This window comes from the organism of the source record quoted next, unplaced genomic scaffold (genome assembly GCF_019419815.1).
Source record: "Pyrus x bretschneideri cultivar Hongxiangsu unplaced genomic scaffold, Pyrus_bretschneideri_v1 Contig7, whole genome shotgun sequence".
In the NCBI taxonomy this organism is placed as follows: domain Eukaryota; kingdom Viridiplantae; phylum Streptophyta; class Magnoliopsida; order Rosales; family Rosaceae; genus Pyrus; species Pyrus x bretschneideri.
Genome location: NW_025999809.1, coordinates 1,638,546 through 1,663,323, shown reverse-complemented (window position 1 = coordinate 1,663,323; position 24,778 = coordinate 1,638,546). Strand labels below are relative to the sequence as shown.

The window sequence follows — 24,778 nt, the reverse complement described above, 5'->3', positions numbered from 1 at the left end:
TTGTGTTCAAAACATCTTAAGAGGCGCGTAGCGCCAGTGATAAAAAAAAAAGAAAATAACGAAATAAAAAATTTTTAAAGCAATTCACGCACATAAATACATTTAATATGTCTAAGTCACGCGTAGCGCATTGCGATTCAAAAAATGCCTTGTGCACCAGTTGTTTATTAAATATTATTTCTCAATTTTTAAACACTTAAGAGGTGTGACAGCCCGTTCTAGAATTTTCGAACCGTAAGGGTGAAATGACGATTTTGCCCCTAGTATGATTTTTGGTTGTGTGGTTGTTTTTGGTTTGTTGTTGGCAGGTTGTGGACCACACACACACACTCTCCCATATTTCCTTCACCCTTTCCCTGCCCTGCACCCTGTCCCGAGCCCTTTCTCTCCCCCATTTCCCATCCCATTTGTACGGACATACCCCAAAACCCTCCAAACCTTCACAGATCGAGAAAACAAAGTGCATATTCATGTTCCTGAGGTCCGTAGGAGTCCAACCATACCCATTTCAGGTAAGGATACCTTCGTTTTCACGTCGAACTCGGGGATACCCCGATTTTGTCACTGTTCATGCACACGTTAATTCTTGTGTTTTTGGGAATTTCAAGCTTGTAGGAAGCTTGGTGAGGTCCTTAGTAGGCTCGGGGTGGTTCGTTTGAAGGTTTTGGATGTCGGGATCATGAGTTACAAGGTTGGCCGGAGTTGGGTGGAGTTTTCCCGGCGAGATTCCGTGGATTTTAGTGCTTGAAAGTGGTATAGATTTGTTCCTCTCGTTGTAAGCTTCATTTTGGTACCAATTTGGTGAAATTTGGTTGAAAAACGAAGAAGATACGAAGTTTTAAAATTTTCAAGATTTTTCGGCGCCGGCGACGACGCCGGAGCTTCGCCGGAGAAGACGACGGAATATTCCGTCAGTTTGGACGGAATATTCCTAACGGCGTCAACGAAATCCGTTAAAGTTAATGGAATATTCCTAACGGCGTTAACTGACGCCGTCAGCGTGCCAGGCACGTGCCCGCGCGTGGCCGGCGTATGGGGCTGTGCCTTGGCCTGCGCATGGGGGCGCGTGCGACGGTGGAAATTTTTTCTAAAAATATGGGGATGTTCCTGAGGTTGAGTAGATCACATTGGTGTATTCATACACCCCATTTGAGCATTGTATGAGAAGTTACTTCATAAGGTTGGTTATGTGCTTTAAAATTAACGTTTTTATAGTTGTTTCGCATATAGGTGAGATCTATCCCAGTGAGTGGGCTTTTGGTTTTCCGTATATACCTATATACTTATACTTTTCCCAGGAAGTGAAATTGAAACGTTATACGTTTATATGCCATGCTTATTGTTTGCCATTATTTACGCATTATTAGTCGTGTGTGTATATATATATATATATATATATATATATATATATATATATGTTTGGTGCTGCGAACGCACAGGTAAGTGCTAGGTAAGTTATGATTTACGTTTATGTTCAGTCGTGACTTGAGATGCATAGAGAGCTCATAACCTGCACCCCCGGTGTTAGTGCTCCCGCCCAGAGTTGGGCACAGTCCTTCACGTGATGTTCACCTCCCGCACCACACGCTTATCTTGGATCCAAGTTAGGTGCACAGTCCTGTCATATCCGACTCGTAGGTGACCCACGATTCGTCGCCTAGCCTTCACGTGATCGTAGCACTTGAGCGTACCTATATTACACCCAGTCCTGTCGTACAGACCACTTTAGGTGGTTCCGACTCGTGTGCAGGTATAGTTAGTGAGATAGAGATTTGAGCTCTAGTTTCAGCCGTACATGTCACGTTAGGTGACTCCGGCTGACAGTTTACATGGCATTGTTTTGTTATTCCTGAGCACTTGCATTCTATTTAGAGACATTTGACATGGCACATTTTTTCCGAGCATGATTATATATATGTATATTATGTTTTCTGGGAAGTATACAGGTTTTATGGCTAGGGGATAGAATCTTGTTTTTGAAATGGTTTTTGAAAAGCTTTGTTTTTGCCCACTCACACTTTTGTTTTGCGCCCCTCCAGGTTCTAGTTGGCTAGCATTCTTGGTGGCTCCCCAGAGGATTTCCCGGCATACCTGGAAGATTATCACCCGTGTAGGACCACCTGTGGGTGTGTTTACGGATTGTTGTGTCTTCTGGACTGCATTAGGCCTTCATACTCTGAACTTTGTTTTCACACTTATGCTTGCACATGTATGTTATTACTTTGTGTAAAGCTGGATTTTATTTATTCGTACTTTTATTATTATTATTTTATTTAGCTTCCGCACTGTGCACATGGTTAGGTCACTTCCACGTGACGGCCAGCATGCCTTGATCTCGGTCGGGGTGTGTCAAGAGGTGCGTAGTACCAGTTATAAAAAGTCTCTTGCATATGCATAATAATGTGATTCAATTAGTTATCAAATGGTTTTTTTTTTTTTTAACAAACAACGTTATCTATCCTAAAGGAATGAAGTGGTTTTAGCCTCACAATGGGCTAACAATCAGTTTTTTATTAGATATTCTAATCTTAATGTAAATTTAATAAAATGTAGATGAAAATTGAAAGACCGCTTTTATTAACATGGATTCAGCTGCTTTAATTAGTTAAAAATCGCTTTTATTAAATGTATTTATTATTCAATTCTATCTACATTAATAAATATATTTAAAATATATAAATCCCGCATAGCATGACATGATTCAAAAAATATTTTTTACACACGCTCACGCACGTGCATGGAGGCTAGTAAGGATAAATCAATCATCACCGATGGAAGCGTTTGCTACCAAGAGGAAATATGTCCCCATTCAATGAACAATCAAAAAGTTGTCTAGGTTCATTGAATGTGCCAGCCCTTTTAATTTAGTTCTGCAACAATATAATAAGAAGATAATTTGTCACAGAATTAGTATATGTTCTCTGAGTTTTTGTTATGTTTTATCTAGCTTCTCTTTTGTTTCCAAATGTTTTCCAATACTTGGAGAATATAAATGTATTATCTTTGGGAGCTTACATAATAAAAGATCATATCATGGAGCAAGTGGTGAATTGTTCTGATTTTTTTCAACCTATTGCGTTTTGGGTTCAAACGCTTCATTCTTTTCATGGTGAAGTTCAGAATAGTAATAATAATTTTATTAATATATGTATAGATAAATATAAGTACTTACCTTACTAGAATATTTGATGAGGAGTACTCTAAAACATCTGATGAAATACCATACCTAAAAAAATGGGCAGTTGAGATGGACATGTAAAGAGGAATAGAAATGCTGAAAAATAAATCGAAACACAAACCAAACTAACCCATGCCAAACAATTCAATTTTGATGATTTTGAAAATTGTTTCCGTTTGAAACTAAACCTCAACCTGGAAAAACAGTTTGGCTTTAGTTTTGAACATCTAAAATCGTACAAAAACGAACCGCAGAGCCAAAATTAAATTAGTATATAATTTAATACCAATATTAGGTAGTTTATGTTGTAGGTTTTATTTTTTATTTATTTATTTGTTATTTTTGTAGGCTTTTTAAATTTTATAACAACTAATGTAATTTTTATTATTTATGTATTCTTATTCTGTAGAGTTAGGCCAATTTAAATTTAAGTATTGCCTCTTTTACTCTTTATTCACAACCATAACATCAAGCTCCAAGGCAACCTCAGGCTTCCAGTTCACAAGGTTCAATAGCTTCTAATCCACCGGTTAGGTCTAAGGTCTTCCCAAGTATCGCCTTCTCAAGCTAGTCACAAGCTCGAAGGCCTCCTCAACCTTTGAAGAGTAAGCGTCCAAAAGGAAAGGGATAGATAAAGGATTGAACGATGCAAAGTAGTGACTTGAAGCACCAAAACTTTTTTTGTTGAATCACCATTTTTTTTTTTTTTTTTTTTTTTTTTGGCCCGCTTGTACTACTAGTGTCATAAGGCATTTGATGTTGATGTTTGTATGAACTTTAGTTTTAGTATGGTAGACTTAGCTTTTCCAATTAGGTTGTACTTAAACTAATGCCATAAGGCATTTTGATGTTAAACTCTATTTCAAGCTGAATTTTAGCACTGTGATCATGAAATTTTTTTATTGTGTTGTATTAATGGCATAAAACATTTAGTTTCCAAATGGTTTTAAACTAAAATCAAAACCATTTGAAACCGAACTGAACCACAACCAAATAGTTTGGTTCCATTTCGATCAAAGCCTCAAAACCACGAGAGATTTTTTGGTGTGATCGGAACACGGGATGGTATATCACGTGTCATTATACAAATGATGGCATATGTATATTAAAAGTTAATAACTTAAAAAATATAATTTTTCACCACTTGTATAAAAACAGGTGGTTTATCACCTGTGTTCCGGTCACAAGTAAAAGTTTCTCCAAAACCACACTGAACCGCACCGTCAAAAAAATCGGTTTCAGTTTTGGTTTCATTCAAAATCGACCAAAACCAAATTGTGCCTATCCCTACCCGATAAACGATATATTGAATATACTATCTGAATTCTCCCGAATACCAATTTTAGCGTACAATGCATACATACTAGAAGAACCCTAGAAATGCACTCATACTTTGAATACGAGTCAAGATGTCTCAGTGACGTACAATGGTTGTTTTGATCATATCTTTTAACTTGTTAGCTAGGTTAGCGCTGGACAGCTCCTTCAGGGACATTTTGGAACCACTAACCAACCCCTTTTTATTTTTTTGTTCCTGATTTATTCAACCCTTTTGTATGGAGAAAACAATCCACCAAGAAAAAGAGAGAAATGGTTAAAGAGAAATAGTAACTTTTTGTTGTTGTTGGAGTAACAATAATATTATTAACGAGAGAACATTGGTAAAATGTCAAAAACTGCGTATCGTGTCACCACATTTTATCACTTTATTTTCTTATTATGACACTATTGTTACTCTAGCAATAGCAATCAAGAGTTACTATGATTTTGTGATTATTGCTCGTTTTTCCTGTAGTACTCTCTTAGTTACTCGCTCAACACTTTAATGGTTTCCTTCGATGCTCGACTCGAGTAACAATTCGAATGTCGGATAGCACGGGTGCTTCGATTGTCAATGTATGTGTTGATGTACAAAATTGAATTGATCTTGGACCAACGTAAATTTGACCATAAATCACACAAACGCACAAGAACACGAAGATATATTGTAGTTTACATCAAGTTGGGGCTACTTCCACACTGGTGTCGATTTGGTTTCATTATGTCAATGAATGTTACAATGTACATAGAGGCCATAGAGGCTAGGGTTTGCTCTCTTGCCATATTTGTCATCCTTTGCCCCCCTTAAAGTGAGGGTGAAGAATCCCTTTTATAGAATTAGGGGTTTCCTTCTATATTTATCATGGGCTAAGTCGTGAGCCTCAAATACGAAGACCCAATATATGGACAAAAGTATGTACCGTGAAGTAGTAGTTTATCTCACTCGAGGTTTTGTATTTAATGTGGTAATGTAGGTGCTTCGAGTGGTAATGTTACTAATGTACTTGTTTGGAAACAAAACTTTGTATTATGCAGGCTCAATATTCGAAGCTAGTTGGACGATGTGAAACACTAGATTTGAAGAATAACCATCACTTGATTAGGGAATATCCTCATTACATAGTAATGTGTCTTATTAATGAATTTAGTTTATAAACTATATTAACATCGGTAGTGCATAATTGCGTTACACTATCATAGTCATTGATAGACACTAGGGAAATATTCTCAAGATATAGAAGTATATGCCTCTTTCCCTTGAATGTTGTTGCTTGCTCATTGATGAGTCTAGTTAGTTTATAAGCTAGACTAGCATCAGTCATGCATGATCGTTTTACCTACTCTATTATATTTGTTTTTCAATTTTTTGTTGAAGCCTAAGGTACTCTATCTATTATATTCTACCACATTTTCACCAGGCCGTTTACTATGATTTATTATAACTGTTGATATACATGTGATCTGATCAATATAATCTTATTCTTAACAGTTTATAGTTCATCCATGATCGACACTACATGTGACCTGATCAATATAATCTTATTCTTAACAGTTTATAGTTCATCATTGACCGACACTACATGTGACCTGGTCAATATAATCTTATTCTTAATAGTTTGTAGCTCATTCACAACCGACACTAGCAGTAATTTTTTATTATTTGAAACAAAGAAAGCACATTTACATTTCGTTTCCCATTCTGCCCTCCACATCAAACCTCCAAAATCAACCAAAATATTATAGACAACCACCAAACTTGCAAAAAAAAAAAAAAAAAAAAAAAAAGCTGAAAATCTGGATAAGATTTTATATATATTTATCCTATAAAACATGGCTTGGAGTGTTGGAATTTGGACTCGGAGAAGTCTCGCACCGTTACTTGTTCCCAATTCCCACCTTTCTATTCCCTCGCCGACCGCTTGCCGCTTCGCTGGCACTCCACTCGATCCTCATCCAAAATTTCCCTCCTTTTTGCCCCTTCGTTGCACTGAAGGGCCACTTTTCCACTTTGCCCAACTCTCCCTCCACGTCGTTAGTACACTTCACATTCCACGCTGCTGGATCTACCAAACACGAACTCTTGAGGGCAGTTTATTCCCATGGAGGATGCGAATCCTCTGTCCGGTCCTGCAGGTCAGCAACTTGTACGTGTCTTTCCCAGGCGCCACCTGGTTGTACGATGCCTGTTTTCCTCATCCAACGTGATTGTTTAATCTTGAACTAATCCTACTTAGGCTGGATAATATTTTTAATTTTTCAGTATTATCTTAATTTAAAAACGTAATTATTTTTTTATTCTAATCATCAAGTCATGTTACATGTATTTCCATGCAACAGCTACTGAAAACACTGAAATTATCAACATGTTGGCGCCATAATATAATGATAAATAGCAAACAATTACATTATTTTCCTTGTCATTTGATTGAATTAATATTCTATTTCAACTCTAATTAATCCACGATTTGCATGCTTATCAACTTGGGTTGTTAAAATAACCACCCTGAACTTGATCAACGTGCTACTAAACCAAAGACTTGTACTACACACGGTGTTTTTGTCTTTTACAGACAATAGTAGCCCAACCTCCATGTACTACACAAATATTTCATTTCACGGTTTAAATTTTATTCTACACGTCCGACGCACACATGTATTACACTGTCATAAAATATGTATGCAAAATTCATTACAAATGGTGGATCAAACATTATATATTAATATATAATGCAAGCTGTTGAGCACTATATAGTTATGTACATAATCGATGATAGGGAATTTACTCGCCGAAGATAAATGAGTAATGGTAAATAAATTACATTCTTTCTCTTCTCCAAACTTTCTTTCCTTACTACGTAAAAAATACAATCGGTGGTGGCATCATGTTGTATAGTCGATGGGGAAAAAAAAAAAAAAAAAAACCTTGGCTAGTAATCATGTACACGTCAACAAGATGAACTTTAGATTTTAATTCCGAACCTTGGGCTAGCCTACTTGTTGCAAAATTATCATGAAAACTCATTGTTGGCTGGTATGCATCGTCTAGCTTTGCAAATCACAATTTGTCACTCGATCAGTCGTGTGTCTAGACGTTTATACTAAGAAGGCGATAAATTATATATATCGAAGGGAACAGAAAGACGGACATGGTGTCAAATCGTTGATCAAGCGGCCCATCTTAAGCCCAGTGGCAAGGATCCCAAAAGCAAACCGTTGATCATGGTGACTTAGATTCTTGGTATAAAGTAAGAGATGGAGTCACCTCTGCGGCTATGCCCCTCACGTTCTTCTCATGAATTCTTTAAGTTTAAACCCAACTGCTTTCTAATTTTCAACGCGAAATTACACTTATAACCCTCAGTGCATGTCTTGTGGTCCACCCTTCCTCCAAACAATTTGGAGACAATACTTAGGCCGTCTCTCTTCTTGATGGGCCATGTTTATTGTACAGGAGGGACCAATATGAAAAACTAAAAAGTGAATGAGGGGTAGAATTGTCTTTGTGCCACAAGCTTATCAAAGTCAGTGGGCGCCTCCGAATATGCTACTTTGTGTCTTCCTTTTGGACCTTTGGTAATTGTGAGAAAATGTAAGTGGAGAGGGAGGGAATTCGGAGACGTCTCATTGGCTAGGAGAAGGTGGCTTTGGCGTCACAGATACATAGAATTAATTAGGGGGAGAAATGCTAAGCAACTCTCTCAAAATGGGGCTCTTCATCTACTATTTGTCAACTTATGTTTTTTACAATAACGTTGACACATAATTAACGTTAAACTGTGAGGTGACGGGTAATTCATGGAGACTCCCACTTTGAGAGAATCTCCTTAGCATTTTTCTATTATATATGGAGTTTGATGAACTTTGTTTGGTTTTAAATTCAAGTGTATTCAATATAGATCTTTAAGAAGTTAACAAAAGTCACCATGCATTGAATGAAGACTTTTAAGAAGTTAACAAAAGTCAATTATGACTTTTTGAGAGTCTACACAAGTCACATAATGCAATGACTATCATTAACACCACTTCCACCACCTTACCGTGACTTTCTTCATCCCTACCGACACCACCACAACCACCATTGTTGTCATGGATATTATCACCAACCCTACTCGATCTAACCACCACCACCACCAACACCACCATCACCATGACCGCCACCTTTATCACCATCATTACCACCCCATCCTTAGTTCTCCACCACCCGAACATCACCCCGCTATCACAATCACCACCCCTGCTATTATCACAACACTAGAAACACCAACTTTACTACCATTATCTCGACAATCACCACGTGAAACTTTCATCACTATTGTTGCCACAACCAACTTACTTTGTCATGGTTATGATTACCAGTTCAATAATGAAAAGTAAAAAAATAATAATGCTTATTAATAGATTGGTAATTAAAAATCCATGACAAATCCACATAATTATAAAATATTCCATCATTGAACTCTTAGAATTTTGCAAAAGTCATTTAACACCCTTCTTTTCCACAAAATTATACAATTAAAAGTCTACGGAATTTTATGAAAACTCATCCATAAAAATAGAAGTCTACTAAATCCATAAAAGTATCACTTTAAAAACTCAATAGGGTCCATGTACAAATCTTAAACATTGCAACCCATAAATTTAGACATGCCCCACAGTTAATCAACACCGGTAGTCAAGATAGAAATCATAGTAACAATTTCTTTCCATACCTGATATGTTATCAAATTGTGAATCACAATCGTTTATTCAAATATACTATTATACCATAAGGCTAGTGCCTTTACCGTAAAAAATTCAAATTTGGAGCGCATATAGCTTAAAAGAGAAGTGCCAATTTGCTACCCTAATGTATACGAAATTAGTTTTTTTGTGAGATTGGTACTTTTATTTTTGGAAAGCACAATATACAAAATTACATGTTCAAGCAATTACAATATGCAAAAACACAGAGTACTTCATTCCAATGGAAAGAAACGTTAAAATAAAATACAAATAAGACACGAGTATGTATGGGTAAAACCTTCACCAGTTACCAGTCTCATCGTCACTTTCGTATTGTAACGAATCCAAACCATAATCTAATCTAGTCCGTTATTAACTTATGCTAGTTGAAGGCACACTGCAATTGATGGAGTGACATCTCATGAAATCTTTTCTCATGTTAATTAATCAATGGAATTTTTTTTATGCCACAAGTACTTATTCACTTTTTACAATTTATCATATGAACTAAAATATTAAGCGTTTTGTCATAACAATTTTCTGAAATAATTAATTAATTTATCATGTTACTCTAGCTCCGTTATGTTTTCCATTCAAAATAAGTCATGACTTTGTTTAGGGTTGTTTTGGGCATTTCAACACCTCAATATCCGTTAATCTGTCATATCACCCTAACTCTGTTAAGTTTTCTTTGAAAACCGTAAAATTTGAAGGAAATCAATTGTAAATGTTGTGAACTGAAAGTAATATTTTCTCATTTCTTATATAGTGCTTTGAATTTGAACATGATGAGACAATGGACTAACATTTTTGATATGTAGCAATGAAATGAAAGGGATGGCCATGATTAATAACCACGTTTGGACATGATTGACCATGTTGATTTCTCAAAGCTTGCAACTACCAAACCATGTTTTTTAACTAACCAAAATTTAAAGATTTGTACAAAAGAGAAATGAAGAACTTGTGAAAAGGAGGTCAAAAGTCTGAAATAACCCAGAGCACAAGTCATGTGTGAGACACATGACTTATTTTGGATGAAAAGCTTAACGGTGTTAGTGTGAGATGGCGAATTAATAATTTTGAAAAGTTGATATGACAAAATCGCTTAAAATTTTCGATGATATGACAAATTGAAAAAAAAAAATGTGTGTAACTTCACATGACATTTCAAGATTAATTAAATTGTTAATTAATCAATTTCACACGCCAACGGTGCGCACTACGCCGTATAAAAATTTAATTTTAATTTCATTGTTGTTGTAATTTATTTATTTATATTATTATTTAAGTTTTCAGTTTGGACCCTCACTCTGAAATCCTCCGCATATAAACCCAGCTGTTCGTCGTTTCACGTAAAAAGAAAAAAACCAACCGACGATCCTCCCTCTCACTTTCTCTCTCCGCCATTTTTTTCTTCCTCCGTTTACTCAATTCCGTCGCGCTCGCCGCCAATGGTGATGGAGGACAACAGCGAGAGCTGCAGGAGTAGAGCGCTGAACAACTCGTCATCTTCTCCGGCTCAGTCTCGCCAGCAGAGGCAGAAGCTCGGGGTTTACAATGAGGTCCTCCGCCGCCTCAAGGACTCCAAAAACGACGAAGCTATTTGCCCTGGCTTCGACGACGAGCTTTGGGCTCACTTCAATCGCCTCCCCACTCGGTACCTTTTACTCCCAATATTTGTCTTGATTTGTTTCTTGAATTATTTATTTTTATATATTATATATGCATGTATATATATTACTCTTACTAGCATTAATTTCTTATCATTATTTTTATTAAGATTTTTTTTGCTGATTTCGAATCTGCTTTTTGAAAATTTGTTTCTGAATCTTGCATATGGAAATTTGTATCTGGAATTTTACTTTCATTTTCTGCTACGTTATTACGTATTTTTCTATTGATCCAAACAGTACAAAATAAAGCAGATTTAGCAATCCTCAAACACATTATTCTACTGGTAATCGCTTCACTACTCGCGGTTTACTATTTTGTAGAATCACAAACAGCTCTTTGATGAGTTGAGGCATTTGATTGTACTCGCGTATTTTATAGGTATGCGTTGGATGTGAATGTAGAGAGGGCAGAAGATGTGCTTATGCACAAAAGATTACTGCATTTGGCTCATGATCCTGCTCATAGACCAGCGATCGAAGTCCGCCTTGTACAGGTTAGATGATCTAGATGATCGACTACATATCTGACCTACTGCTGCGTCGATTGTAAAAGATTTTGTTGCCATTGATGCTTGAGTGCTAGCCTGTTTATCTTGTCATTTCTGTGGCTGGTGCATCGTTAATGTCACCGCAGATTTTGTGAGATCTTTTCTTGATTAAGCTTAGAAATCGGATTTGGACCAGGCCCCACTTGTGACTACACTACCTGACTCATGGAATGTTCATCATGTCACATTCGAAGTTGTTAGTGTTGTGCTAAGGAGTGCTCGTTTAACGACCTTAAAACCTTAAGAATGATTTCTCCTTGAAGGGTTCTATTTGGAATTGGTTTCTCCGTGCAGCTTAGTTTCTTAGTGGTTATCCTTGAGTAAATGATTAAATGAACAGTTGAAAAATCCAAATTCAAACAAAGTCTTAAGTTTCATCTCCTGATGGAACTTCCCTAATAATTTCTTCCTTTTTTCTTCTAGTTCTTTATATAAATTAGTTGTACAGACATTTATGCCCATTCATCATCTTCCTAAACTTTGCTCCATTACCTCATACATTCTGGGAATCACAATATCGTGTAGGTTCATTCTATCGCAGATATGAATACAGATCCGGGTAAAGATGCTGCCCAAAGTTCAAACATATCTAACAGACAAAGGTAATCTTATTTAGTTTCCTAAAAGTGTATCCAAATTTTTAATGTAGCTTCAAGATTTAACGCATATAGTCTGTGAATAAAAGGTGTTTACCTTCTTTTCTGTCATCCTACTGCACTGTCAAACATTACTGACAACTCCAGCTGGTTTTTCAAATATCAGTATACATCCCCCTCCAGCGTTTGGCTCATCTCCTAACCTCGAAGCCCTTGCACTTGAGGCAAATAAATCTGAAGATCATGATGCTGAACATGCTGTACATGCCAGAACTCAGTTTACTTGGTAAATAGCTATTTGTCTCGAGTAAATATGTTTTTACTGCATCTCTCTTTCTGAAAGACTTTAGTTTGGCTCATGAGTTTTGACTACAATATTTTCACTTTCCCATTTAAACTTGGTTTATGAAAGGGTCTGGGAAATATTTCCTTTAAATTGGTTGGCCAGTTTGATCTTAGCCATGGACTTAGTTGCTATTGGGTTCTGTTAATGGAGTTTTTTGCATGCTTGATGCGCTGCATGTTACCAGTGATCCATGCTAGCTATATTAACTGTACTTATCGATGCTTAAACTTTTATTTTCATTTTTCATAACTGAAACTTTAAGTGAACCTGACCATTGGTAAATCAACTATATTTTATGCTCATGCTTTCTAATTACACTAGTGAAGCAAAGTGACTGCACTTGCAGATGAATATTAATGTGTTTTATTCATGATGGACAATGATGTAGGCCCATAACGCATGAAATCACTTTCTCAACAGACGATAAGCCAAAACTACTCAGTCAGGTATTTGACAATTTCTTAGTTGACATTAAAACCAAGTCATCATCATAAGATTTTTTGAACCTCTACGTGTGTGTGTGGACTTATGTGAGCTAAGCTTATGGCGACAAGCACACTTTGAGCTTGGAAATGTCGCAAATTACTAATGTAAAAACCAATGTTTTAAAAGGCTAAGGCGTAGGCGAGGAGTTTCATGAATAGCTCCACCTAGGCGAAAGCCTTGAGGCTTGAGGCACAGCCTCACATGACCAAAGTTTTTAATATTATAAAAATATAATACTTTGATAAACAAATTAATCAACAATCAAACAAGCAATCAAAGACCAAATTGAGATTAGAATACCAAAAAACTCACTTGAATTTTGAACAAATTTTGGTGGTGTGGAGAATTTTGAAACAAATTGAATTATGAGATTGGGGTAAAATTGAAATATGGGATTGGGATTGATAATTTAGGGTTCGAGGAATTGGGGAATTGGTGAATTGGGGATTGGGGATTGGGTGAACTATGAATATGGTTATGGGAGAATCGGGCATTGGGATGGGGAAGAAGGGGGATATGTTGGGGGTTATAGACCTAGCCAAAATGGCGCCAAGTCATTAAAAAAACAAAAAACTCTTCTTCTTTGTGAAGACGCCGCCTCACCTCTTTTATAGAGGCAATGGGCAAAGCCCAATCTTCAACTTAGAGGGGTCCCCAGGAAATTTCAAGCAAGATTTTTAACTGTTGAAGGGTCCTGGGAACACCCAATCAAGCACCTCAGCCACCTAAGCTTGCCTCAAACACGTCTAGGTAAGTTTAAGCCTACTCCTGTTGGCAGAGGCGTTTTCATCCCCGCCTTGCCTCCAAAGCCACATAGGCACGCCTCAAGGCTCTTTTTTTTTTTTTTTTTTTTTTTTCAAACACTGGTAAAAACATAAATTCACATATTTTCAACTTGATTTAGCCTCTATATAAGGGTCACGCACATGAAATACATAGTTTTTCTCTGAATATTATATCTTCACACACCAGTACCTCTTATACTTCCTGGTCATCACTCTCATGATAAATTTGGCAGTTAACTTCCTTGCTTGCGGAGGTTGGGCTGAACATCCAAGAAGCACATGCTTTTTCCACATTAGATGGTTACTCCTTGGATGTCTTTGTTGTTGATGGATCGCGTTACGAGGTACGTACACATAATTTTAGACAATTCAATTCAATTGCTTGGTTTTTAATAAAGCATTTGTTTGCCTAAGAAGGTAAACATGATTTTGATTCAATAGTGTTTTACCGAAGAAGTATTACAACTTCAGGCTTTTCCAAACAGTCTGCAAGCAGCAGTTTTTTATTTTAGTTACAATAAGAAACTACGTTGGCCAACTTGTTCTTGAAACAGGAAACAGAGAAGCTTAAGATTGCAATACAAAAGGAAGTTTTAAAGATTGAGGTGATTCTATTCTACTAGTTAATTTCTTTTTCGATTGAGTAGGGAGGATTACAACGAGTGATGTCCCATCTGTATAATGTTTCTTTCATTTTATTTTAATTGAGGTGCATGCGTATCTTTTCCTTATACTGTAACCTTTACCTTCCCATGATCTACATGCAATTTCATGAGGAATGCATAATTCATTTGAACTTTGTATGTATGTGCAGAGGCTGTGGTCGCCAACTCATCGATCATCATCTTTTGGCAGCGAGCACAATCAAGTAGTGATCAAAACTGAACCTGATCATCTGGAAATACCTAATGATGGGACTGATGTATGGGAACTTGATCCTAGACAGTTGAAGTTTGGGAATAAAGTTGCATCTGGGTCCTGTGGAGATTTGTAAGTTTTGAATTATAAGATAATTGTACTGTTTGAATCGGTTTTTTCCTTTTTTTTTTGTTCCCTCCCAGCCAAGCATGCACTTTTGAGTGGCGGTTGACTTTGGATCTTTTATCAGATATAAAGGTACATATTGTACTCAAGAAGTTGCCATTAAAGTCCTCAAGCCCGAGTGTGTAAATCCAGATATGCTGAAAGATTTTGCCCAGGAAGTCTACATTATGAGGTATATCAATTTATATTAACCTACTTGTGCACCATTTACATTGAACTTGACTTTTCCCTGAATCAATAGCCATGCGAGCTATATACAGCACTTTGAATCCCGGAGAGATACTAGGCTGGTATGTTTTAGGGACATGAATAGGTGTGGTCTCTACAACTGTTGGGAATCATAAGAAATGCATGCTCACTTGATCTTCTAAATATTTTTAATTTGATTTGTATTCTTTTAAATGTTTGTGTTTGTCATGTAACATTCTTTTAAATGTTGGTTGTCCTCTTAACAGTTTTCTTTTCTTGTTTAAGGAAACGAGGAAGTGGTTTAAATCTACTATAATTTCTTTCCACAATATGTTTTTCTCTTCTAATTTGACAAAAGATTTCTGAAACTTGTAGGAAAGTTCGACACAAGAATGTTGTACAATTCATTGGTGCGTGTACCAAGCATCCAAGTTTGTGCATTGTAACAGGTAAGTTACAATGACTGTGTAACTTTGATGACTTGATATTTTCAAATAATGGTAGTTATTAGTTCCCTTTTTTAAGATTTATTCTCGTCGTATGGCAGAATATATGTCCGGTGGAAGTGTGTATGACTACTTGCATAAGCAAAAGGGAGTTTTTAAGCTTCCATCCTTGCTCAAGGTCGCAATTGATGTTTCCAAAGGAATGACCTACTTGCATCAAAATAACATAATCCACAGGGATTTAAAAGCCGCCAATCTCTTGATGGATGAAAATGAAGTAAGAGACCCTCATGATACTTTAATCAAAGTTAGAAAAGTAATTCTTTGTCTAGTTTAGCTGCTAATACTTTAATGATCATTAACCTACCATTTCTAAAGCTTTTTTGATATATGCATCACTTTACAGGTTGTTAAGGTTGCTGATTTCGGGGTTGCTAGAGTAAAATCTCAATCTGGAGTAATGACAGCAGAAACTGGGACTTATAGGTGGATGGCTCCAGAGGTCTGTACTTCCACTTGAAAGTTCTGGAATTGTTTTCGTTCATTTCATCATTTAAGTTTTATATCTGTGTGTGAATATATATACAGACTAGCACAAATGCACAAAGAGAAGGATGGTGTTAGGGTTTAGGGTATACATATATTATAGGGAGCTGTTATGTTGACCAATCAGAAATCAAGTTTAAATTTTTGGTCCTAATTGATAGTCTAACAATAGAGAGAGAGAGAGAGAGAGATTATTAGGCTACATAGTTTCAATTTTCCCTAATATTAAAAAGAAATAGAGTACTCCATCAGCATTTAGTGTATACATATACATATCTTATAGGCGCTGTTATGTTCGCCAATTAGAAATCAAGTTTGAATTTCTGGAATTGGTGCGCCATCGGCATCTGTGCGGGTAAACCTTAATGATGAGCAATTGGCAACCTTTGTCATCAATTAAGTAGTCAGCATGGAGTATTAGACTAATCTGAGTTGTACCCTAGGGTTTCTCATTCGCACAGCTCTCTTTCTAACTTCGGATGTCCTTCCTACGCATCACATTTTATTATATCATAACATAATTATTATTATCATTTTTTTAAGTTTCTATTGAAGAATGCGCTTGAAAATGAAAGCAACGTTTAAGAAAATGGTTATTCGCAAGTCGCTCAAATTTCCGCCATGAGTCTGTCTTTGTTTTCCTATTACATGAATTCTAGTTGGCATTTCCTTACAACAGTTGTTTTCCATTGAAGGTTATAGAACACAAGGCATATGATCACAAGGCGGATATTTTTAGCTTTGGAGTTGTGTTATGGGAGTTACTGACTGGAAAGGTATTGCTTGTCGATAGCATTTATTTTATCATTTCTTTTACTATTGCTCTTGTTTATGATTTCTTCTGTTTAAATCGGCAGCTTCCATATGAATACTTGACCCCGTTACAAGCAGCCGTTGGAGTTTCCCAAAAGGTACACTATCATTCTACAATTTTGTTTAGTTAGTGACCAGAGACATATTCTTCTACCCTTGTTGAGCTACGATTAGTTTTCTTGATCACTAATTAATCGTTGGGAGTTGAAACCACTTGTGTAACTGGCTTAGTGCCCGCCCAGGGAGAAAAATGATAAACCCTTTGAGTGGTACATCTTTTATTCAAACGATGGACTGTGTATAAGTTTCCCTACCGTCTTTCCAGGGCTTACGGCCGACCATCCCAAAGAATACTCCTCCCAAGCTTGCCGAGCTGCTCGAAAAATGCTGGCAGCAAGATCCAGCATCAAGACCTGATTTCTCAGAAATCATAGAGATTCTGCAGGCATTAGCCGAACAGGTATACATTCTGGTTGCAGTTACTTGGCAAAACATGTATTAAAATAATATGAGCATAGGTGACTACTAAACCAAGTTTATTGAACAGGTTGGTGATGGAGTGGAACGACACAAATTATCGGGAGGATTTCTGTCCGTCCTGAGACGGGGTCATCACTAACCAAGGCAAGCATATGTGTATTACTCTACTTATCAAAAGGAATTAGTGCAGTGCGGGGAATTCCCCAACCATTTCACATACCATGTACAGTGCCACGTCCAACCATTAACTTGTTAGAGCCATTCTGCCTTTTTATTTATTTATTTATTTTGCGTTTTCATATCGTAGCAGCAGTTCCGAATGTAATGGTAATGGGTTGGATGAACATGTTGTTGTGATGTTTAACGACAACAATGTTGTCGTGAGTTTCTTTCGATGCAAAAGTGGACAATAATGACAATATCTTATTATGTGACTTCATTACTTTAATACGATTTAGATTTTCACTTGTACTTAATACGATTTAGAATCTATTTGGGAATATTTAACTAAAAGCTCTTTTGGCAAAAACTGTTAACTTAAAGCTCTTTTGGCAGGAAAATTTAGTACTTTTTAGTTAGAAGTGCTTTTTAGAATATATTTATAATTGTATGTACAATGATTTAGATTTTCACTTGTATGTAATGTGATTTAGTATCTATTTGGGACTGCGTCTCAAACAATCAACAACTAAAAGCTTGTTGGAGTAGAAAAATTCAGATCCTCCAATTTTCCAACAAGTAAATCCTATAACCGTGATGAGAAGTCCATGACACTATCTTCGCTCGCCATCAATGAGAGAGGAGGGGACCTACAAAAAAACACTCCGACGCTCAAGTTAGTCTTTGTTCAAAATAATTGCAAGACATTGTAAAGCTATCTGATACTTCCTTTTTTAACTTCGTTGTTCTCATGGGATTCTAGTTGCTTTAAAGACATAAAATACTTGGGCTCCAAGTTCCACTTTCCCCTTATTTCTCCATGTTCCATATTCCATGGAAGTGTTTAATCATGCTCTTTTATTCTTGCTACACTCCCAAATTAATATAGTGGCTCATTGCTTAAGCCTTAATATTTGCACCCACAAATGCCCCTTTTTTTCTCTACAAACACATATCATCTGAATCTGTACAGGAAAAATATTTCTTTTGCAAAAATTCATGTGACATCATTGGTATGATACAACCAAACATGTAAGATTTTATGTGGATGATCTTCGAACATGAGTTTAGCCCTCGGCTACGATTGTAGTTTAGTCTTTGGCTACTATCACACACACTAGTACAAAAAACAGTTTGCACGACGTAGGTACCTTCATCGCGCAAAGTAAAAAAACATTGCATGAAAATTAGCCCAACGAAACTTTTGTCGTGCAAAGGCAATGAAAGCAGGGTTTACGCGATGAAGGGACAACCTGCGTCGCGCAAAAGATCTTTGCACGACGACAACACCTGCATGGTGCAAAATGTCTTTGCATGACCACCTCACATTCGCTCGACGATAAAACATGCGTCGCACAAAGAAACACTTGTAGTAAAAGTGCTTATTAGCAATCCAAACGGACCTTTTAAGGTTTAATACAGATTGTAAAATGGACCCGGGTGCCAAAGGCAACCCAATTTACAGCTCAATCTCCCCCTATGTAAGACTAAATTAGTTCGAAATGGGAGCATCACGGTTAGGGGCTAGAATTGGGTTAAGCCTCCAAAGTGTTAATTTTTTATACTAACGACATCCATTTTTCTTTTTCCCTTAACAAACAATATTATTTACATTAAGGGAGAAGGGAGCAGACTTAGTCTCATAATAGACTTCCAATAATGTGGTTCAAATTCGCCTTTGGAGAGAATCATACCTAAGACTTCTCACTTTGAAGTGAAGAGGAATACCACTAGACCGTGGTACTAAGTGGCGAACAAATGATATTATCTACACTAAGGGGTGTGAGAGTGAGATAAGCCTCGCAATGGGCTAACAATAATGTTGTTCAAATTCATCTTGGCGAGAACCGAACCTAAGGTCTCTCACTTACAAATGAAGAAAAATATCACTAAACTCTAGAATTAAGTGGCCAACAAAATTCTATTTTAAACTAATGTAAGTTATAAAATGAGTATCGAACTCTCGTGCATAAAGAGAGTACACCGGCATAGTAACACATAATTTAGGAAGTAAAAAAAGATGATGCTAGGCATAGTAACCTATAATTCTTTTCTGGCGTTCAACAGATTAATCAGCATGGGAAGTTGAAGCATCTCTCGTTGGTTAGGAGCCAGGAGCATGTCATTACCCATTTTAGAAGAGTAAATGATCCTGGCTCCTCTAATTGGCTGACAAGTGCAAAAACATGGAAATCATATTTCTAAGTCGCTTCTGTCGTGTTACAGACAGGTTTCAAAACGATCCTGCGTTCTTGCTCCAAGTTATATAAGCTTAGGGTGTCTCATGGGACTCAGTTAATCGATTTGGTTTTTCATGACATTTCTGCAACTTCCCTTTCTTTAACACATGTTAGCTTGAGACGGTGCACTCTTTTAACCAGCCATGCAGTGACTAGGTTGGTGTCTAACAAGGATCTGGAAGTTTTGGATTTGAGAGATTGCAGAAACCTCGGGGATGAATCCCTCCGAGCCACAAGCACTCTTCCAAAAGTAAAGACATTGTTGCTAGATTGCTCTGATATTAGTGATGTGGGATTATTGTATTTGAGACCAGTGGTTATAAGTTCACTAATTTCATTGTCTGTTAGAGGATGCAAGAAACTTACGGTTAAATGTATCACTGCTCTATTTGATGGCTCTTCCAAGTTGGAGTTGCAAAAATTAGACTTGTCCAATCTTCCTAATCTCTCCGATAATGCAGTTTTATTACTGGCAAAGAGTAGGATTCCGCTACTTGAACTGCGCATGCGGCAATGGCCACTCATAGGTGACACTGCAGTAATGGCATTAGCATCTATGCAAGTTGACGAGGAGAGGTGGCATGGTAACTGCTTAAGGTTGTTGGATCTGTTTAATTGTGGTGGGATTACCCCGCTTTCGTTTCGGTGGTTGAAGAAACCATATTTTCCAAGGCTGAGATGGTTGGGAGTTACGGGTAGTGTAAATAGAGATATGGTAGATGCTTTGGCTCCAAGTAGACCGTTCTTGCATGTATCGTGCCATGGTGAGGACCTGGGAGTTGAGCAAGGTGATACTCCCGATGATGTTTACATGCACGACTTTGATGAGATGGACGAGCTTGAACAGTGACTTGCAGAAGATGACTATGCTGATGAAGGTATGGTGAACGCAGAGGCAGTGGAGTGATCGGACACTTAGTTCCATCATGTTATTGTTTATAATGGTATTTCTGTTGAAACTATAGAATGTATCATGGTTTTTCATGGCGAACGATATTAGTACTCTAAACTCGATTAAGAGGAGTGGTGAGGATTTGAACCTGAAACGCAGTGGGATGAAGAGGAATTCATCGGGACAATACACCATTTCCAAAATGTATCATGGTTTATTGATTAGTGTTTTACTTGGTGTTGTACTAATCTACACCAAGGTTTAAACTTTAGAGCTTGTTTGATAATTATTTTTATTTTTGTTTTTACAATTGTGCTTTAGATGTGAAGAAAGCATATGAAGGAAATGAGGGATGAAGAAAGGTGGTTTGAGTGAGGGAGAGAAACAATAAAGAAGAATGAACGAAGACAAAATCTTGAAAGTGAAATAACATAAACTATTTGTAGTTATCATTATTTGTACTGATACATTTATTTTATACCTCTCCCACAATCCTTCTTGCACTCTTCTATATTCTTATTTTTTCCCAGGTGTAGTTTTGTCTCTTTAACACAAAAATTAAAACTATAAGTAAAAATAAAATAGATATCAAATGACCCGTTAATTTTTGTGGCATATAAAACCAAAAAAATTGAGTGGCATATAAAACCAAGAAACATGAGTGTAACATGTTCTTCTACTAGTAGTAAAGTAGCTTCTTTAATTTGCAAAAAAAGTGAGTGTAGATTTTGTGTGGGAAAATGTTGTGTAAAAGGTACATTGGACAAGAGTTGTGTAGATATTTCAAACTTTTCGGATCCCTTTTCTTCCCTTCTCGGTAACAAGTCTCACTACCTACAAATTCTTCTAACTGATTGTGTTTTGAGCTACATAAATGCATGGGACTAACACTTGTGAATCTTAGGGTTTTTCTTTGAGATACTTTGATCTTTTCCAGGGTTTTTTTTTTTTTTTTTTTTATTCCTACCATGAGCTTGTGCTAGTAGAGCCAAACTAGTTGCCACGCAGCTGGTAGATTTGAGAGCATGATAGGCCCAAGAATAAGCAAAAGAATGCATCCAAGTCTTGAAATCATCTACAATCAAACACAAAGATATGAGAATCTGAGATGGCACTTCAAAGCTGTAAGAATACCATTACTGATGAAAAATTCAAACATTTCTACACTAAGGGGCGTAGCACGCTGTGATTCAAAAAATGCCTTTTGCACCGTTTGTTTATTAAATATTATTTCTAAATTTTTAAACACTTAAGAGGTGCATAGTGCCAGTTATAAAAGTCTCTAGCATGCGCATAATAATGTGATTCAATTAGTTGTCAAATGATCATTTTTTTAACAAACGATGTTATCTACCCTAAGGGGACGAAGTGGGCTTAGCCTCACAATGGGCTAGCAATCAGTTGTTTATTAAATATTATTTTTTCTAATCTTAATGTAAATTCAATAAAATATAGATGAAAATTGAAAGATCGCTTTTATTAATATGGATTTAGCTGCTTTGATTAGTTAAAAGACCACTTTTATTAAATGTATTTATTATTTATTTCCATCTATATTAATAAATGCATTTAAAACATATAAATCGTGCGTAGTACGCCATGATTCAAAAAATGTTTTATGCACCCATGTGAGTGCGTGCATTGAGGGTAGCAAGGATAAATTGATCATCATTGATGGAAGCGTTTGCTACCAAGAGGAAATATGTCCTTATTCAATGAAAAAGTTGTACAGCACGTGTCACTATACAAATGATGGGATATGTGTGTTAAAATGTTAATAACTTAAAAAGTACAATTTTCCACCACTTGTATAAAAACACGCGGTATTCTATCTGTATTACAGTCACAAGTAAAAATCTCTCCAAAACCCATCGAACCGCACCGTAAAAAAAAATCGGTTTCATTCAAAATCGAACAAAACGAAATCGTGCCTATCCCTACCTGATAAACAATAGATTTGAATATACTATTTGAATTCTCCCGAATACCAATTTTAGCGTGCATACTAGAAAAGCCCTAGAAATGCACTCATACTTTGAATACGAGTCAAGATGTCTCAGTGAGGTACAATGGTTGTTTTGATCATATCTTTTAACTCGTTAGCTAGGTTAACGCTGGACAGCTCCTTCAGGGACATTTTTGGAACCACCAACCAACCCCTTTTTATTTTTTTGTTCCTGATTTATTCAACCCTTTTGTATGGAGAAAACACTCTACCAAGAAAAAGAGAGAAATGGCTACAGAGAAATAGTAACTTTTGGTTGTTGTTGGAGTAACAATAATATTATTAACGAGAGAAAAGTGGTAAAATGCAAAAACTGTGTATCATTGACACCGCATTTTATCACTTTATTTTCTTATTATGACACTATTGTTACTCCAGCAATAGCAATCAAGAGTTACTATGTTTTTGTGATTATTGCTCGCTTTTCCTGTAGTGCTCTCTTAGTTACTCACTCAACACTTTAATGGTTTCCTTCAATGCTCGACTCTAGTAAAAATTCGAATGTCAGATAGCATGGGTGCTTGGATTGTTAATGTATATGTTGATGTACAAAATTAGGTTGATTTTGGACCAACATAAATCTGACCATAAATCACATAAACGCACAAGAATACGAAGATACATTGTTGTTCACCTTAAGTTGGGACTACGTCCACACTGGTGTTGATTCGGTTTCATTATGTCAATGAAGGTTACAATGTACATGAAGGCTATAGAGGCTAGGGTTTGCTCTCTTGCCATATTTGTCATCCTTTGCCCCCCATTAAATGAGGGTGAAGGATCCCCTTTATAAAATAAGAGTTTTCCTCCTATATATATCATGAGTTAGGTCATGAGCCTCAAATACTAAGATCCAATATATAGGACAACAGTATGTACCGTGAAGTAGTAGTTTATTGCACTCGAGGTTTTGTATTTAATGTGGTAATGTGGGTGCTTCGAGTGGTAATGTTACTAATGTACTCGTTTGGAAACAAAACTTTGTATTCTGCGGGCTCAATATTCTAAGCTAGTTGGACGATGTGAAACACTAGATTTGAAGAATAACCATCACTTGATTAGGGAATATCCTCATTACATAGTAATGTGTCTTATTAATGAGTTTAGTTTATAAATTATATTAACATTGATAGTGCATAATTGCGTTACACTATCATAGTCATTGATAGACACTAGGGAAATATTCTCAAGATATAGAAGTATATGCCTTTTTCCTTTGAATGTTGTTGCTTGCTCATTGATGAGTCTAGTTAGTTTATAAGCTAGACGAGTATCATTCGTGCATGATCGTTTTACCTACTCTATTATATTTGTTTTTTAATTTTTTGTCGAAGCCTAAGGTACTTTATCTATTATATTCTACCACATTTTCACCAGGCCGTTTACCGTGATTTATTATAACCGTTGATATACATGTGACCTGATCAATATAATCTTATTCTTAACAGTTTATAGTTCATCCATGACCGACACAATATGTGACCTGATCAATAAAATCTTATTCTTAATAGTTTGTAGCTCATTTACAACCGACTCTAGCAGTAATTTATTATTATTTGAAACAAAGAAAGCACATTTACATTTCGTTTCCCATTCTGCCCTCCACATCAAACCTTCCAAATCAACCAAAATATTATAGACAACCACCAAACTTGCAAAAAAAAAAAAAAAAAAAAAAAAAAAGAAGGCTGAAAATCTGGATAAGATTTTATATATATTTATCCTATAAAACATGGCTTGGAGTGTTGGACTTTGGACTCGGAGAAGTCTCGCACCGTTACTTGTTCCCAGTTCCCACCTTCTATTCCCTCGCCGACCGCTTGCCGCTTCGCTGGCACTCCACTCGATCCTCATCCAAAATTTCCCTCCTTTTTGCCCTTTCGTTGCACTGAAGGGCCACTTTTCCACTTTGCCCAACTCTCCCTCCACGTGGCTTCACGTCCTTAGTACACTTCACATTCCACGCTGCTGGATCTACCAAATCCGAACTTCCGAGGGCGCTTTATTTCCATGGAGGATGCGAATTTCCTGTCTGATCCTGCAGATTAGCAGCTTGTACGTGTCTTCCCCAGACGCCACCTGGTTGTACGATGCATGTTTTCCTCCTCCAACGTGATTGATTAACCTCGGACTAATCCTACTTAGGCTAGATAATATTTTTAATTTTTCAATATTATCTTGATTTAAAAACGTAATTAATTTTTTATTCTAATCATCAAATCATGTTACATGTATTTCCATGCAACAGCTACTGAAAACACTGAAATTATCAACATGTTGGCGCATAATATCATGATATATAGCAAA

General features: G+C 36.6%; 1 protein-coding gene and 1 pseudogene across 2 annotated transcripts; both read left to right on the top strand.

The window, feature by feature from the left end:
• The first annotated feature begins 10,542 nt into the window (after positions 1 to 10,542).
• Positions 10,543 to 17,646, top strand: LOC103939525 (serine/threonine-protein kinase STY46). 2 transcript variants are annotated; one of them, XM_048573722.1, is made up of 16 exons: positions 10,543 to 10,880; positions 11,276 to 11,390; positions 11,970 to 12,046; positions 12,207 to 12,326; positions 12,775 to 12,832; positions 13,891 to 14,001; positions 14,212 to 14,262; positions 14,472 to 14,647; positions 14,766 to 14,873; positions 15,266 to 15,339; positions 15,438 to 15,613; positions 15,743 to 15,838; positions 16,578 to 16,658; positions 16,740 to 16,793; positions 17,021 to 17,155; positions 17,243 to 17,646. In XM_048573722.1, the coding sequence occupies exons 1-16, from the start codon at positions 10,675 to 10,677 to the stop codon at positions 17,312 to 17,314; spliced, it is 1,710 nt and encodes a 569-aa protein (XP_048429679.1). In that variant the 5' UTR covers positions 10,543 to 10,674; the 3' UTR covers positions 17,315 to 17,646. The 2 variants fall into 2 exon arrangements, with proteins under 2 accessions (XP_048429679.1, XP_048429680.1); XM_048573723.1 differs by lacking the exon at positions 14,212 to 14,262.
• Positions 17,647 to 18,764: 1,118 nt separating this feature from the next.
• LOC125472439 lies at positions 18,765 to 20,424 on the top strand (annotated as a pseudogene).
• The last annotated feature ends 4,354 nt before the right edge of the window (positions 20,425 to 24,778 follow it).

Excerpts from the sequence above, each read along its gene's own strand:
- LOC103939525 (XM_048573722.1), top strand. The coding sequence starts at position 10,675 with ATGGTGATGGAGGACAACAGCGAGAGCTGCAGGAGTAGAGCGCTGAAC. Across the intron at positions 14,263-14,471 it reads AGGAAGTTTTAAAGATTGAG|AGGCTGTGGTCGCCAACTCA; the intron begins GTGATTCTATTC and ends ATGTATGTGCAG. Across the intron at positions 17,156-17,242 it reads TGCAGGCATTAGCCGAACAG|GTTGGTGATGGAGTGGAACG; the intron begins GTATACATTCTG and ends TTTATTGAACAG.